This window comes from Caenorhabditis elegans, chromosome II (genome assembly GCF_000002985.6).
Source record: "Caenorhabditis elegans chromosome II".
NCBI lineage: Eukaryota > Metazoa > Nematoda > Chromadorea > Rhabditida > Rhabditidae > Caenorhabditis > Caenorhabditis elegans.
In genome coordinates, this window is record NC_003280.10 from 13,969,410 (window position 1) to 13,983,323 (window position 13,914).

Sequence of the window (13,914 nt, forward strand, 5' to 3'; positions counted from 1 at the left end):
GGCCGAGATTTTAAAAAATTTTCTAGGCCACGTATACACACTCCACCCCAAAGAGTTCACGAGTTATTTTCACGTGGCCGCTGGAAAATCGATGGGCGAGGTTTTCCTTTCTTTTGTTTTTTTGTAGATCATCTTAAATTGTGCTAAAACTGAACTTTAACAATTTTGTACAGAATATTTTCCCAGAAAATGTAACATTACTTGACGGTGGCCGAGTTTTACCATTTCCACGGCCACGTATCGTAATTTTCTGTTAAAGCGCGAATTTGTGGCTAGCAAGCCTTACAAAAATGCTGTAAAATGTAATTTTTATGGTCCTGGCACGACGGCAACTACACTCAAAATAATAAAACTGCGTGGCGTGTACTGCAGAAATCCTAATATTTAGGCCCCGCCTTTTTATCGTCCACTCACGGGGAAAAGACAAAATTCGGGGACCAACCAATATCAGGCCGCCGACATCCTACGGGTTCCGCGCGCAGCTATGTTTAACTCGTTGTGGGCGCGGCAAGCTGTCTCCGCCCGCTGCGAGTTAAACATAGCGGCGCGCGGAACACGTAGGATGTCGGCGGCCTGATATTGGTTGGTCCCCGAATTTTTGCCTTTTCTCCGTGAGTGGACGAGAAAAAGGCGGGGCCTAAATATGAGGTTTTCTGCAGTACACGCCACGCAGTTTTATTATTTTGAGTGTATATCAGCTATTGAACCGGCAAACTGCCGGAATTACGATTTCCGGAAAATCGGCAAATCGACAAATTGCCGGAATTGCAATTCCCGGCAAATCGGCAAACTGGCAAATTTGCGATTTGCCGAAATTGCCGGAAAAACGGCCATTAGCGTCGGCAAATTCGCGATTTGCACATTTTTTTTTGGAAATTTCAAAATATCAATTTTAATCGGCAAAATTGTACAGATCTTATAAATGTTATATTTTGAAAAAAAAATTATATGAAAGTATCTAAAGAAAACGGGAAAAAATTTCAAAAAGGCACAGTTTTAAGTGTATCCGTCTTATAAAAAATCCCTCTAAACATTTCCGGCAAATTGATCTCCGGCAAACGGCAAATCGGCAATTTGCCGGAAATAAAAATTTCCGGCAATTAGGCAAACCGGCAATTAACCGTTTTGCTGAATTCGTCGACAAAAAATACGGTAGCTGGTAAAGTTTCAAACTAGAAAAAACGTCTTTTTAATTAAGAAATGTTTCACATTTTTTCTACGAAAAATTAGAATTAGAATTCCTCATTGAATCCAAAATACTTATGATCTCCATCTCTTGGCGACGGATCCACAAGCCTCCATCCCCTGTTCACCCCATCAATTGCCTGAATCTCCTCAGCACTTAGCTGGAAATCGATAACGGAGATGTTCTCGATGATTCTTTCTGAAATTCCGAATAATTTATTCTTTAAGTTTTAAATTTTACATTGTAAAAAATTAGAATTCGCTGTAAAAATATCACATAAAAGGAAAGAGGAAGAGCCGATGCAGAAGCAAAAAGTTAAAACTCCTCGAGGAATGGACAGTGTGGGTGATCTCCGTCGCGTTGGCTCAAATCTACGATTCTCCAGTTTTTATTGATCCCGTCGATTTTCGAGATTTCCTCTGCGGTCAGCTGGAAGTCGAAAACTGCAAGGTTTTCGGAGATTCGTTCTGGAAAATGGTGGAGTTGAGGAGAGAGTGGCAAGGGTAAAGTTGGGTTCAGAGTTTGATCTCCGGGAGAAGCGCCAAATTTAGAAGCAGACATTGCTAACACCACATTTCATGTCACAGTGTCATGGGTAATAGCGGCAAAAATGGTTAAGCACATTGGGGCACACATCCCCTTTCCATTTATGTGAAGGGAGCATTTTCAGAAAATCATACCAAATTTTGCGAATTTTCAAAGTTTTCAATCCAAATAAAAAACATACGTGGTGTCACTGATTTTGGGATGGCCGAGAGCCCACTGTCGACGAACCAACGAAGGATGATTTGGGCGGGAGTCTGAACAAATATTTTTTTTTAATTTCCAAAATCTTTCAAAAAATTCTTTAGTTTTTCAGACATTTTTGCAGCTTTCTGAATGTCCCTTTTTTCGCCGACTTGCTGGAAATTTTTATTTTTGGCAAATTGCCGATTTTGCCGATTGGCCGGAAATTTTTATTTTCGGCAAATTGCCGGTTTTGCCGATTTGCCGGAAATTTTTATTTTCGCTAAATTGACGGTTTTGCCGGAAATTTAAAATTTCGGCATATTGCCGGTGTGCCGATTGGCCGGAAATTTAGAATTCCGGAAAATTGCCAGTTTTGCCGATTTGCCGGAAATTTTTATTTTCGCCAAATTGCCGGTTTTGCCGATTTGCCGGAACTTTTTATATTTCCATAGAATTTGTATTTCTGAGAATGTTTGAATTTCCCGCCAAAAAATTTCCTCATAAAATTTGAAATCTCTGCCAAAAGTTGTGTTAGGTAATTTGAGTTTCCTGCAAAATTATTTTTTGAGGAAGTTTGAATTTCCCACCAAAAGTTTCATTAGAAAATTTTCAGCTGCAAGCTCAGAACTGAGGGGCCTGTGAGATGTCGGCTGCAGATGAAAAACACGAGCTTAGAAAACCCGTGAAGTGTCGGCTGCTAGATTCTATTGAATTATTTGGAAGACAGTGTCGGCTGCTTAGATTTTAGAAGACCCGTAAATCGTTCACCGCTAACTGAATTCCCCCGGTAAAAAACGTTCTCAGGAAATTAGAATAATAAATTCTTTTTACCTTTCCATGAGCCTTTGCAATCCCGGCGACAACCTCATTGGTGAGCACGTTCGGATCTCCATCCTTACGGAAGAACGCGGATCCGGGGTTGCCGAGCGGTGAGTACCCGACCACCACAATACCCTTCTCCTTGCAAAACTCGCGGAGCTTGACTTGCGTGAAGTATGGATGAAGCTCGACTTGAAGACAGGCCGGCTTCACCTCCGCCGCATCCCAGACGCGCTGGATCTGGCTGTGGGTGAAGTTGGACAGCCCGATGGACCGACATTTTCCGGCTTTTTGAGCGGCCTCGAATGCCTTCCAGGTCTCGAGGTAATCCACATCGGAGTAACGCATTTTTCCGTTCTCGCCGGCTGGGAAGAGCTCAGCGCCTTCTGCGTAACCTTGTGGCCAGTGGATGAGCATAAGATCCACGTAGGAGAGCTGGAGGTCCGACAGGATTATGTCAATGTTCTCGTGAGCCTTGGCTTCTGAATGGAAAGTGTTCCAGACTTTGGAGGTGATGAAGAGCTCCTCGCGCTGTAATATAATATATAAAAATTTGAGTAAACGTTACTTTAAAAATTGAAAAAAAAAATTACCTTGACTTTTCCCTCATCTAGAATCTCCTTCAACGCTTCTCCGACCTCCTTCTGATTTTGATAAACGTGAGCACAATCGATGTGCCGATACCCGGCGGCGACGGCGGTCTTGATTGCAGCGGCAACCTCTCCGGGCTTGGATTGCCACGTGCCGAGCCCGATGGCTGGGATTGAGTAGCCGGAGTTGAGCTTCAGAGATTGAACCATTCTGGAAAATTTGATATTGAACTTGGGGGCATGCAAATAATGAAAATAGTATTGTAAGGATGAGAAATAATGGGCCAATTTTCTTGGAAAATTTTAAATTCCCGCCGACGACTACGGTAGCAGTGATTTCAGCTGTTTTAATTTTTTTAATCTTCAAAATTGCTAAAAAAAATATCGTTAGAAAATTTGACATTTTCACAATTTTCTACCAGTTTTTTGTATTTTTTGTTTGAAAATTTCAAAATTACAGTACTCTTTAAAGGCGCACACCTTTTCAGATTTAACTGAAATTTGCTTTTCTCGCGGCGAGACCCATCCGAATTAACCTATGCGCCTTTAAAATGAAATACCGTCAATAGGCAAATTTTATAATAAAGTAAGTACTCTAAGAATTGCAAAAATAAAATTTTGATAAATCGCCAAATTGTAAAAATTATTGAAATAAAAATAAAAATAATTCAAACTTTAATAATTCTAGAAAATTTTTGTTGTTTGACTTCCAAAAAAAAAATTTCAAAAAAAAAGACATTTTTTTTGAAATTTTTAATACCAATTTCACACTGACAAAACTCTAATTTAAGTATGAGTATCCAAGAAATTGAAAAAAAAAAGTTCATACATCATATAGCACTCAGCTAAAAACACGCTGAGAAACTGCAAAAAAATCGATAGAAAACTAAGAGACCTATCAAAAATTGGTCTGTCAACCAACTAACTGGGGAAAACCGAACTGTGGTGTCCGATAGCATTTATACAACTGACCACCTGGCCTAATTTTGTCATCAAAACGCAATTACCTGAAGAGATGGAGAGGTGGTAGAGAAAAATGCAAAGAAGAAATATGGTTGGAGTGGAATGCCAAGTGCACAAATATGAGAAATGAAAAAGTTATATAGAAAAATGTGAATTTTTTACGTAAATAAATAAAAATATATACAATTGAGATCTTGAAAATTGATTCTAAAATAAATAAAAAATTAGTAGAAATTCACAAATTTTCAGGGTCCGGTTCCTCCACTTTTTGCGGTAACTGTTCCTCCTGAACATGCGGCCACGGGAAGTACGGATGATCATAGTTGCCGAGCAACGGGTTCAGAATCCGAAAATCGATATTCAGCGCTTTTATTCGAGCAATCTCCTGGGAAGTGAGGCGGAACTTGAAAATGTTGATGTTTTGGCGGATTCGTTCTGGAAAAAAGCGCTTGAAATAAAAAAAAACATTAGCTTTAGGCTCAGGATTAGCCTTTGGCTTTGGCTTTGGCTTAGGCTTATGCTTCGGCTTTGGCTTTGGCTTTGGCTTTGGCTTTGGCTTTGGCTTTGGCTTTGGCTTTGGCTTTGGATTTGGCTTAGGCTTAGGCTTAGGATTTTCCGGTTTTTTTGATTTTTCAGCGGTTCCTGTTGGCCGATTATGCTTATGCTTAGGCTTAGGCTTAGGCTTACGCTTAGGCTTAGGCTTGAGCTTAGTCTTAGGCTTAAGCTTAGGCTTCGGCTTAGGCTTAAGCTCAAGCTTGGATATTTTTCAACAAAAACTGCACATTTTTAACTTACTGGATTCGGAAGATTTCACCAGCGCAGTTGTGCGAAGATCGATTGCCCATCGGACGAGAACTTGAACGACGGACTGAAATGTTCATCAATCAAACAACACAATTTTTAAAAATTATTTATAGATTTCAAATAAAGAGTTTTCAAAATAATTTGAAAAATTGTTCTTTTTGAATACTCAAATTTTTTGTCTAAATGTTACCCAGACGCCAAGCTTTTCAACTTTTTCGCTAAAATACGGTGCTCCGGTCTCGGGTCTCGGCACGACATTTTTTTTGTTAAATCCGAAAAGGTGCGCGCTTTTAAAGGTTACTGTAATTTTACAGTACGTACTCTTTAAAGGCGCACACCCTTTTTGCATTGAGCAAAAAGGTGTCGTGCCCGAGGGTACCGTATGAAAATCGCAAATTTTTTATGTTATATTATGTAGATTTTTACATACCTTCCCATGTCCCTTCGCGATTGACTGTAGGGTCTCATTGTACAATAAATTCGGGTCCTCATGCTTCCGATAGAGCGCAGATCCTGGATTCCCTGTGAGCATAAACGCGGTAAGGATAATTCCTTTCTCCCTACAGAACTGCCGGATTTCCTCCTGATCCAAGAAGGGATTCATCTCAACTTGAAGTACAGCTGGCTTGATCAATCCTTTCGTCCATACCTGTTCCACTTGCCCAATATTGAAGTTGGCGAGCCCGATGGAGCGAATTTTGCCCGAGCGATGTGCGTCTTCGAGCGCTTTCCACGTCTCCAGATAATCCACGTCAGAATAGCGCATTTTACCGTTGGCACCACGTGGCCAGAGCCCACGCTCGCCCGGTGGCTCATCTTCGGCCCAGCCGAATGGCCAGTGTATCACGATTAGGTCCATGTAGGTGGTCTCGAAGATTTCAAGCATCTCATCGATCTGCTGCATGCATCGATTCCGTGAATGGTAGGTGTTCCAGATTTTTGAGGAGAGGAAAAGCTCTTCGCGCTGGAAATTTTGAAAAATATTAATTTAGGGTTAGGATTAGATTTGGGTTAGGCTCAAGATTGGGCAAGGCTCAAGGCTGAGGGTTAGGTTTAGGCTTAGACATAGGCTTAGGCTTAGGCTTAGGCTTAGGCTTAAGATTAGGCCCAGGCGTAGGTTGAAGTTTAGGCTTGCTAACGCTCGCGACTGACGGCTTAGGCTTGGGCTTATGCTGAGGATTAGACTTAGGTTCTGAAGGCTTAGGCTTGTGCTTATGCTGAAGATTAGACTTAGGTTTACGCTAAGGCTTTGTCCTAATCTAGTCTTAGACTTAGGCTTACACTTAAGTTTAGGCTTGAAAATAATAGGCTAAACATTTAAAAATTATTGAACTTCCCATTTCCAACTAAACTAATTTTCTGGAAAAATGTAATGCATTTTTTAGACCAAAAACTTTAAACAAAATAAAATAAATATTGGAAAGTAACAGGATTTTTGAAAATCTAGAATTTCCATAATTTTCAGCAAAAAAAAACTAAAAATCTTAAGTCTTACCCGAACTTTTCTAATTTTACACCAATCCTTGATCCCCGCGGCGACTTCCTCTTGATTCTTGAAGCTCAACGCACTATCAATATGTCGATAACCGGCCTCAAGTGCATCTCGTACCCGTTCGGCTGCCAAATTTTTTGGCAATTGCCAGGTGCCGTAGCCGATGACCGGCATCTCGTAGCCCGAGTTGAGTGTCACTGTGTCGGCGATTGGCATGGCGAGTCCTGAGCTTAAATGAAGAATTTATTAAAGAAAATGTGCTTCAAATCTTAAAAATACCAAAAGAAAATATAAATCTGAAAAAGAATTCCGCGCCGATTTTTTTGCCGGCAAATGTCGTCGGGTGTGATGTTTGCGGACAGCGGGGTGTGTACACACTGCACATAGCCCCCCCCAAATGTAGGAGTGCGATGGAGCGGGCTTGCACACTTCTCTCTGGCATCCAACAAATTTGGAGGTGATCACTGCATAAAACGGGTGTAAAACAATATTTTGAAAAAATCAACTCACGAACAGATTTTTTTAAACAGCTACGGAAGTCTAGGTTTTCACAATTGTCAGAATATTTTTTTATGCCAAAAAGGTGTGCGCCGTAAAAGAGTACTGTAATTTCAAAATTCAGTTTATGTGGAATTTTTTCCAAGTTTTCATAGTTTTTTGATAAAGATATACTTCGACATGTAGAGTATTTTTTTAAAACATTAAAGTTTCAAAGAAAAACTATTAAAAATCGAATAAATCATTAAAGGTTCATTATAGGTTAAACTACAGTAATCTTTTAAGGTGCACACCTTTTTGCATCTGACAAAAATTTGTCGCGTCGAGACCCTTTATCGTACTTTTGGCTAAAATCACGAACTTCAGCGACTGGGTGAAACAGAAAATTTTAGACATTTTTGGCAAAAAATTTTGGCAAAAAAATAAGGCACAAATTTATAGTGTTTTATGAATTTTTTCCCATCTAAAATAATTTTCCAAAACTTACAATTTAACTCTCAAGCCAACCGTTGTGCCAGCCATTTCCAAAATTATCCAATATTTCAAAGTATCAAGCAAAATGAAAAAAGTACGTTGCCAAGGACAACATTGGGGATTAGAAGGGAGGATTATATGATTTCAAAGGTTTACTTAAAAATAAAAAAATTAAAATTCAAACAGAAAAGTATATATATCAAGTCCACGAAGCGGCCAACTGATTGAAATAGGTCTCTGTCTCCTTTTTCAGCTCTTCGCACTTTGCTGTGCTCCCCTTCCTCACTGGCATTATTGCAGAAGCTCCAGTCAGCTTCTCCCAAATACTGCTAATCGATAAAAATGGATGATTCCTGAAGGCATCCACCGAATAAATAATGGCCGGACAAATCACGAGTGGCGGTAAATTTGCCACTGCTATAAAACATAGGTTCAGAACTGTGTCCAGCTGTGGGAAGAGGTTGAAAAATAGGAAAATAGCGGTTAAAAGTCCCAGACAAACGATGAAAAACCCGGCAATCAGAACTTTCGAGATCATTTCGAAACATCGGTTGTTCTCTTTTGCCTGGAATCTTGCTGCGAGGGTGTAGTTGGACACGCGGGCAAATTTTTCATGGATCCGTGTGATTTTGAGGTTGTATTGACGGGCGAATAGGATAAGCTGGAAGAAAATCAAATTTAGTGTATTTTTGCTTTTTTTTTCATGGAAAGATACTATCTCTCCTTCCTACACTGATTTCCAGAATTTTCCATAAGGTTCAAGGACATTATAGAATTTTCTAGAATTTTCCAAAAGGTTTCAGAACACTCCAGAACTTTCTAGAATTTTCCAGTAGGTTCTACAACAATTCAAAATTTTCTCGAATTTTCCAGAAAGTTCTAGAACCTTCCAGAATTTTCTCGAATTTTCCAAAAGGTTCTAGAACGTCCCAGAATTTTTTTCGCAATTTTTCCAGAAAGTTCTAGAACCTTCCAGAATTTTTTCGAATTTTCCAGAAGGTTCAAGGACATTCTGGAATTTTCTCGAATTTTCCATAAGGTTCTAGAACGTCCCAGAATTTTTTTTCGCAATTTTTCCAGAAGGTTCTAGTGCATTTCATTGTTTTCTCAAATTTTTCAGGGGTTCTAGTACATATCAAATTTTTTCGCATTATTCAGGTGCTTCTAGAACTTTCCAGAATTTTTTCGCAATTTTTCCAAAAGGTTCTAGTACATTTAATTTTTTTTTGAATTTTTCCGAAGGTTGTAAAGCATTCCAATTTTTTTTTGCTATTTTTCAGTAGTTTCTAGAACGTTCCAAAAATGTCTCAACTCCTTCAAAAGGTTCTAGAACATTTCAGAATTTTTTTCGAACTTCTCAGAAAGTTGTAGTACATTCATCATTGTTTTCTCAAAGTTTTCTAGAACATTACAGTTTTTTTTTGCATTTTTTTTGTCAGAAAGTTCTAGTACATTTCATTGTTTTCTCGATTATAGAACTTTCCAAAAATTCCTGAAATTTTTCAGAAGGTTCTAGTACATTTCAGATTTTTTAAAAATAATCTCACCGTAACTGCTAACACATTAGGTGTTGCGGCAACAATAAACATGAACAAAAATTCAACATATCTCACATAAAACAAATAGGCAACCACAAAATTGAAAATTTGAGCACTAATTACAAGTGTCACCGCTATCCATGTTCTTGACTTTTTCTCATAATCGTTTAGAAAATAACAGGCACAACATCGCTCAATAGATATTACGAATAGTATGTTGGACGCGGAGATCGCGAAGTGAAGCTTGAGAAAGCCGGCGACAAAAAATGAGAGATCATAGGTAAAGTTTTGGATTTGAATCATTTCAGCTTCATTGTCAGTCCAAAATTGTTTGAGAGTTGTGTTGGATAAGGATGTGTTATATGCGCCTGGAAAAAATGTTTTAAAAAATGTTATGGGGGTTACAACAGAAAGCCAATTTTTTCAATGGTTTTGGTTTTTTTTAATTCAGGCAATTTGCCGGAAAATTTCAATTCCGGCATATTGCCGGTTTGCCGATTTGCCGACTCGCCGGAAATTTCCATTTTCGGCAACTTGGTGGTTTGCCGAGTTGCTGGCAATTTTTAATTCAAGCAACTTGCCGGTTTGCCGATTTCCAGGAAATTCGTAATTCCGACATTTCGCCGATTTGCCGGAAATTCTCCATTCCAATAGTTTGCCGATTGTTGTCGGCCATTTTCAATTCAAGCAACTTGCCGGTTTGCTGATTCGTCGGAAATTTTAAATTCAAGCAACTCGCCGGTTGTTTAATTTTCAGTTTTTATTTGTTTTCCCGTTTTTTCTAGATATTTTCATAAAATTTGCTTATTTTTCAGATGAGATTTAGGAACATTCATAATATGCGTACAACTTCGACGATTAATATGGAAATTCTTAAATTTCCAAAAAAAGTGCAAAAATACGATTTGCCGATAATTTTCGGCAATTGCCGTTTTTTCGGCAAATTCGGAGAATCTGCTATTTACCGGAAATTTCAATTCCGGCAATTTGCCAATTTGTCGATTTGCCGGAAAAAAATCTTTGGCCAATAAAGTCTACCGGAATGATGCTGGTACAATTTCTATCAGCCTCAACTAAGATCCTCACCTTCCAACACCCAATACCCCGTCTCATACGGCCAACTTATGAACTTCGCCACCAATGCTTCCAACCACTGAACAGTCATCACAATCGCCAATCCCGTCAAATTTTTATGAAACGCTCTCACTTTACATATAACAAAAACACATCTAATCGCGAAATATACCGTCACCACGAACATCATAAACTCGGAAACTAGCAATATAATTGATGGGAACTTCAGAAGTTCAAAGTTGTAAAGCATGTATATTGGATAGCAAATTTTAATTTTATTAGTCGAATTTCCAATTAGAAATATCATTTTTTTTGCTCTGCTAGAGGCAAATAATGACAGCATGCGTCCAAGTTGAGGGCATTTTCAGCTGTTTTTGAGATTTGGGGGCTCAGTGTGCAAATCAAATTGGATATTTCTTTGATCACCTGTTTAGGGTTTTTTGTCATTAAATCTGTAGAAAATGAGTTTACAAGTCAAATAAGGAAGCAAATAAGGAAGTTACGGAAGTAAAATATTACCTAAAGCATTACTCCTGAGTGTGTTACTTTTCAAAAAATAAATGATACCGAACTCCAAAACATAGCTTATCTAGCTTCTGGCTTCAAAGACATTCAGAAATTCTAGAAGTTTTAATTTTTCCTTGTTTTAAAAATTTTCTATAGTTCTGTAGATCAACATATTAAGACTATGAGTGATAAGAATCACCTCACATGACTTTCGACATGTAAATATTTTATCTAAACTGTTTGAAACGTTTCGAGTGTGATCGTTGTTGATAGTCGTTTAGTTTCCTTTCCGGAGGAAGAACAAAAACTTGTGATTGGAAAAACCTTGATAACTTTGAAGAAAAGTGTACGAAAGACTAAGCAGCCTATATGTATGGGATCAAAGGTTAAGCTTATGCATAGGTATAGGCTTAAAATATAATTTTCTGGCGATAAATTAAATTCGTCAGATTTTCCGGAAAATTCGTTTTCCGCCCACCTAAAATAAATAAATTTTCATATGATCATTGACAATGATATCATTAGATAGTATATAAACTCAAAATTATGAGTTATTTACTCTCCCAAAATCTAAAACCCATAATAACCCCACCATGTAATTTATTGGTGAAAACATATTGCGATGCAAAATTAGGTTTGTATTTAGTATGGAGAGCATTGCTCACTGGGCAAACTGCGATATGATATTCATATGTAACAAGGGTGGGCGGCAAACGGTTTGTTCCGGCAAATCCGCAGAATTGCCGGAATATAAATTTTCGGCAAATCGGCAAATTACCTAAATCGAATATTTCCGGCTAAACGGCAAATTGCTGGAATGGAAAATTTCCGGCAAATTGACAAAATTCCAATTTGCCGAATTTGTAGGAAAAATGGCAGTTCCCGAAATTTGAGCAAAATGTAATTTTGAACTTTTTTTTTTTGGAAATTTCAGAATCTCAATTTTAATCGGCAAAAGTGTACGCAAATCTAAAGAAAACGGGAATAAAATTTCAAAAAGGCACAGTTTCAAGTGGTATACACTTCCGGCAAATGGCAAGTTGGAAATTTTCTGAAAATAAAAATTTCCTGCAAATCGGCAATTTGCCACACGGCAATATATTTTTCCCTTTATATTTTGAAATCACTTTACTACATTAATAACAACTCTAGTTGTTCAAAAACTATCAATTACACCCACCTCAATAGTTTCTAATCTTCTTATCGCTTGGTACAAAACTGGGCGCCGCCTTTTGAAGCACAAACTGATAGTATAAATTGGTGAAATTGACTCTTCTTCGTAGACTCAAATAATGAAGTATCTTATTGTTCTATGCCTGGTGATTGCCGTGGCTCTCGCCAAACCACAAAATCTTCTGGAGAAGCTCCTCCAAAAGCCTGACGTGGATACCTGTGCAACAGCTAAGGATCTTGGACCAAAGTGAGTTTTATTTGTGGAATTTTGATTGAAATTTCCTTATTCCATACCTTCCAGCTGCGTAAACTGGGCTCGCAACGGATTCTGCACAAATTGCCAATGGACATGTGCTCAACGCAAGCACTACTGCGAACGTACCTGTGGATTCTGCCATCCGGATTATGTATGCAATGAGCAGTGCTTGACACAAGCGCCACGGATAATGAAAGAGCTTTCTAAGGAAGAAATTGAAATGTTGAATCGGCAATGATGTGTTTTTGATTTGAATAAATAACTCTCAATTGTATACGATCTAAATTTTCTTTCAAAAAGCTCTATGCACTGCGAATCTGGGAGTCAGACTGACTGGTGGTGCTCCAACTGAGCTCTAGTGTAAGTCATGCCCCAGCCGGCCAGATAATCCAGTCGTGGAGTGCACCACTAGGCTGGCTGAAGGTCGACGGTCGGAAATTACTTGTCGTTACGAAATGAGGCAGATTGCACTGCAAAATCATCATTTTTCCCCCTTCATTCAGTCAGTGAGCATTTGAACTCATAATCAACACCTTATAGATAACAATAGTCTTATTCATCATAGAGTTTAAATACACATTATATCAAAAATTCAAGGGATTACAAGTCATCGAGGCTTAAAAATTGATTCGCCGCATTACCATCCTTGCAAGATCCGGGGGAACAATATCCGCATGTCTTTGGGCAGTACTTGATGCGATCCGAACATTTGTACCAGTCGTTGTTGCAGAATCCATTCTTCGCCCAAGCGTGGCAGCTGGAAAATTATAGGAATTGTGGTGAGGAGAAGATTGGATTAGTTTCCGAGACCCCCCGAGAGCTCCGGGATCTCCGAGACCTCCATGACCTTAAGGACATCCGAGGCTTCCGAGACGTCTAAGCCCTCCAGAACCTTGATGACCTCCGGGAACTGGAAGGCCTCCGAGGTCTCCAGGACCTCACACACCTTCGAGACCTCCGAGATCTCTGTGACCTCTGATACCTCCGAGACCTCCGAGAGCTCGAAGATCTTCGAGACCTCGACGCTTTCCGAGACCTCCGAGATCTCCAAGGGCCCCATGACATCCGAGACCACCAAGATCTCCAACATCTCTGAGACCTCCGAGACCTCCAAGGACCTCCAAGGCCTTTAAGACATCCGGAAACTCCAACACCCCCAAGACCTACAACGGATTACGCCTAAACTTACAAATCCCCATAGTCCTCGCACTTGATCGTCACAGCCGATGGTGGTGGCGTTGTCGTTGTCACCGTACAATTTTCACAAGTCTTCTGTCCAGCACAGTATTCACAAGTTTTTGCGCAATACTGCTCTCGCTGCTCACAAGTGTAGAAGCAATTTGTGCAGAAGCCATTTTTAGCCCACCCTGAGCATCTGAAAATGGACTACTTCATATATCTTGGTTCCCAAACTCACTTATCACTGGTATCCTTACACTCGTCGGCCGCATCAATTTGTGAGCACAATACAAGAAATGCTAGTATGAAGAACTTCATAATTTTCAGAGCCGTAGAGTTAGATTATAGAGTTGCAAAAAGTGTTGTAAAATATAGAACATAGTAAAGTTGAGCACAAAAACGTGCATTATCAGCTGCCATACTCATTTTGTAATCCCTTTGTTCTTCAAGAGTGATAAGCGGTGGGGTGTGTGTAGAGTAATGTTTGATTACATGAAGAATTTCAACAAAAAAAAAGTTTTGATAAAATTATTTGGGTTTTGTAATTGTCACAGTCAACAGATTCACCGAAATTGTTTGAAAGGTAGAAGTAACAATATATTAAAAGTAACTGTGACGTTTTTGAATACATT

The 13,914-nt window shown here is 39.1% G+C and overlaps 6 protein-coding genes and 1 non-coding gene across 8 annotated transcripts; 2 read left to right on the forward strand and 5 right to left on the reverse strand.

The window, feature by feature from the left end:
- Positions 1-1,170: 1,170 nt before the first annotated feature.
- On the reverse strand, positions 1,171-4,403 carry Y39G8B.1 (NADP-dependent oxidoreductase domain-containing protein). Of its 2 annotated transcripts, NM_001383987.1 has the most exons (5): positions 4,332-4,403; positions 3,328-3,535; positions 2,747-3,265; positions 1,914-1,986; positions 1,385-1,653 (listed from the first exon to the last, which is right to left on the reverse strand). In NM_001383987.1, the coding sequence occupies exons 2-5, from the start codon at positions 3,532-3,534 to the stop codon at positions 1,502-1,504; spliced, it is 951 nt and encodes a 316-aa protein (NP_001370070.1). In that variant the 5' UTR covers position 3,535; positions 4,332-4,403; the 3' UTR covers positions 1,385-1,501. The 2 variants fall into 2 exon arrangements, with proteins under 2 accessions (NP_496924.1, NP_001370070.1); NM_064523.3 differs by lacking the exons at positions 1,385-1,653; positions 4,332-4,403 and adding an exon at positions 1,171-1,384 and having other exon boundaries at positions 3,328-3,537.
- Positions 4,141-6,812, reverse strand: Y39G8B.2 (NADP-dependent oxidoreductase domain-containing protein). Its single transcript, NM_064525.8, has 4 exons — positions 6,587-6,812; positions 5,522-6,055; positions 5,083-5,155; positions 4,141-4,722 (listed from the first exon to the last, which is right to left on the reverse strand). The coding sequence occupies exons 1-4, from the start codon at positions 6,797-6,799 to the stop codon at positions 4,523-4,525; spliced, it is 1,020 nt and encodes a 339-aa protein (NP_496926.1). The 5' UTR covers positions 6,800-6,812; the 3' UTR covers positions 4,141-4,522.
- On the forward strand, positions 4,949-5,049 carry Y39G8B.12. Its single transcript, NR_051876.1, has one exon. It is a non-coding gene; the product is annotated as an Unclassified non-coding RNA Y39G8B.12 (non-coding RNA).
- A 942-nt stretch (positions 6,813-7,754) lies between the features above and the next one.
- On the reverse strand, positions 7,755-10,474 carry sre-48 (Serpentine Receptor, class E (Epsilon); the record flags this gene model as incomplete). The annotated part of the gene is made up of 3 exons (NM_064526.1): positions 7,755-8,216; positions 9,103-9,461; positions 10,180-10,474. 3 exons carry the CDS (start codon positions 10,472-10,474, stop codon positions 7,755-7,757), a joined length of 1,116 nt encoding a protein of 371 aa, NP_496927.1.
- A 1,481-nt stretch (positions 10,475-11,955) lies between these two features.
- On the forward strand, positions 11,956-12,376 carry Y39G8B.9 (ShKT domain-containing protein). Its single transcript, NM_001027261.7, has 2 exons — positions 11,956-12,094; positions 12,149-12,376. The coding sequence occupies exons 1-2, from the start codon at positions 11,967-11,969 to the stop codon at positions 12,339-12,341; spliced, it is 321 nt and encodes a 106-aa protein (NP_001022432.1). The 5' UTR covers positions 11,956-11,966; the 3' UTR covers positions 12,342-12,376.
- Positions 12,377-12,638: 262 nt separating this feature from the next.
- Positions 12,639-13,706, reverse strand: Y39G8B.10 (ShKT domain-containing protein). The gene is made up of 3 exons (NM_001027260.3): positions 13,521-13,706; positions 13,293-13,478; positions 12,639-12,860 (listed from the first exon to the last, which is right to left on the reverse strand). Exons 1-3 carry the CDS (start codon positions 13,598-13,600, stop codon positions 12,704-12,706), a joined length of 423 nt encoding a protein of 140 aa, NP_001022431.2. The 5' UTR covers positions 13,601-13,706; the 3' UTR covers positions 12,639-12,703.
- Y39G8B.13 (uncharacterized protein) lies at positions 13,606-13,638 on the reverse strand (the record flags this gene model as incomplete). The annotated part of the gene is made up of 1 exon (NM_001361881.1): positions 13,606-13,638. The coding sequence occupies one exon, from the start codon at positions 13,636-13,638 to the stop codon at positions 13,606-13,608; it is 33 nt and encodes a 10-aa protein (NP_001348720.2).
- Positions 13,707-13,914: the final 208 nt, after the last annotated feature.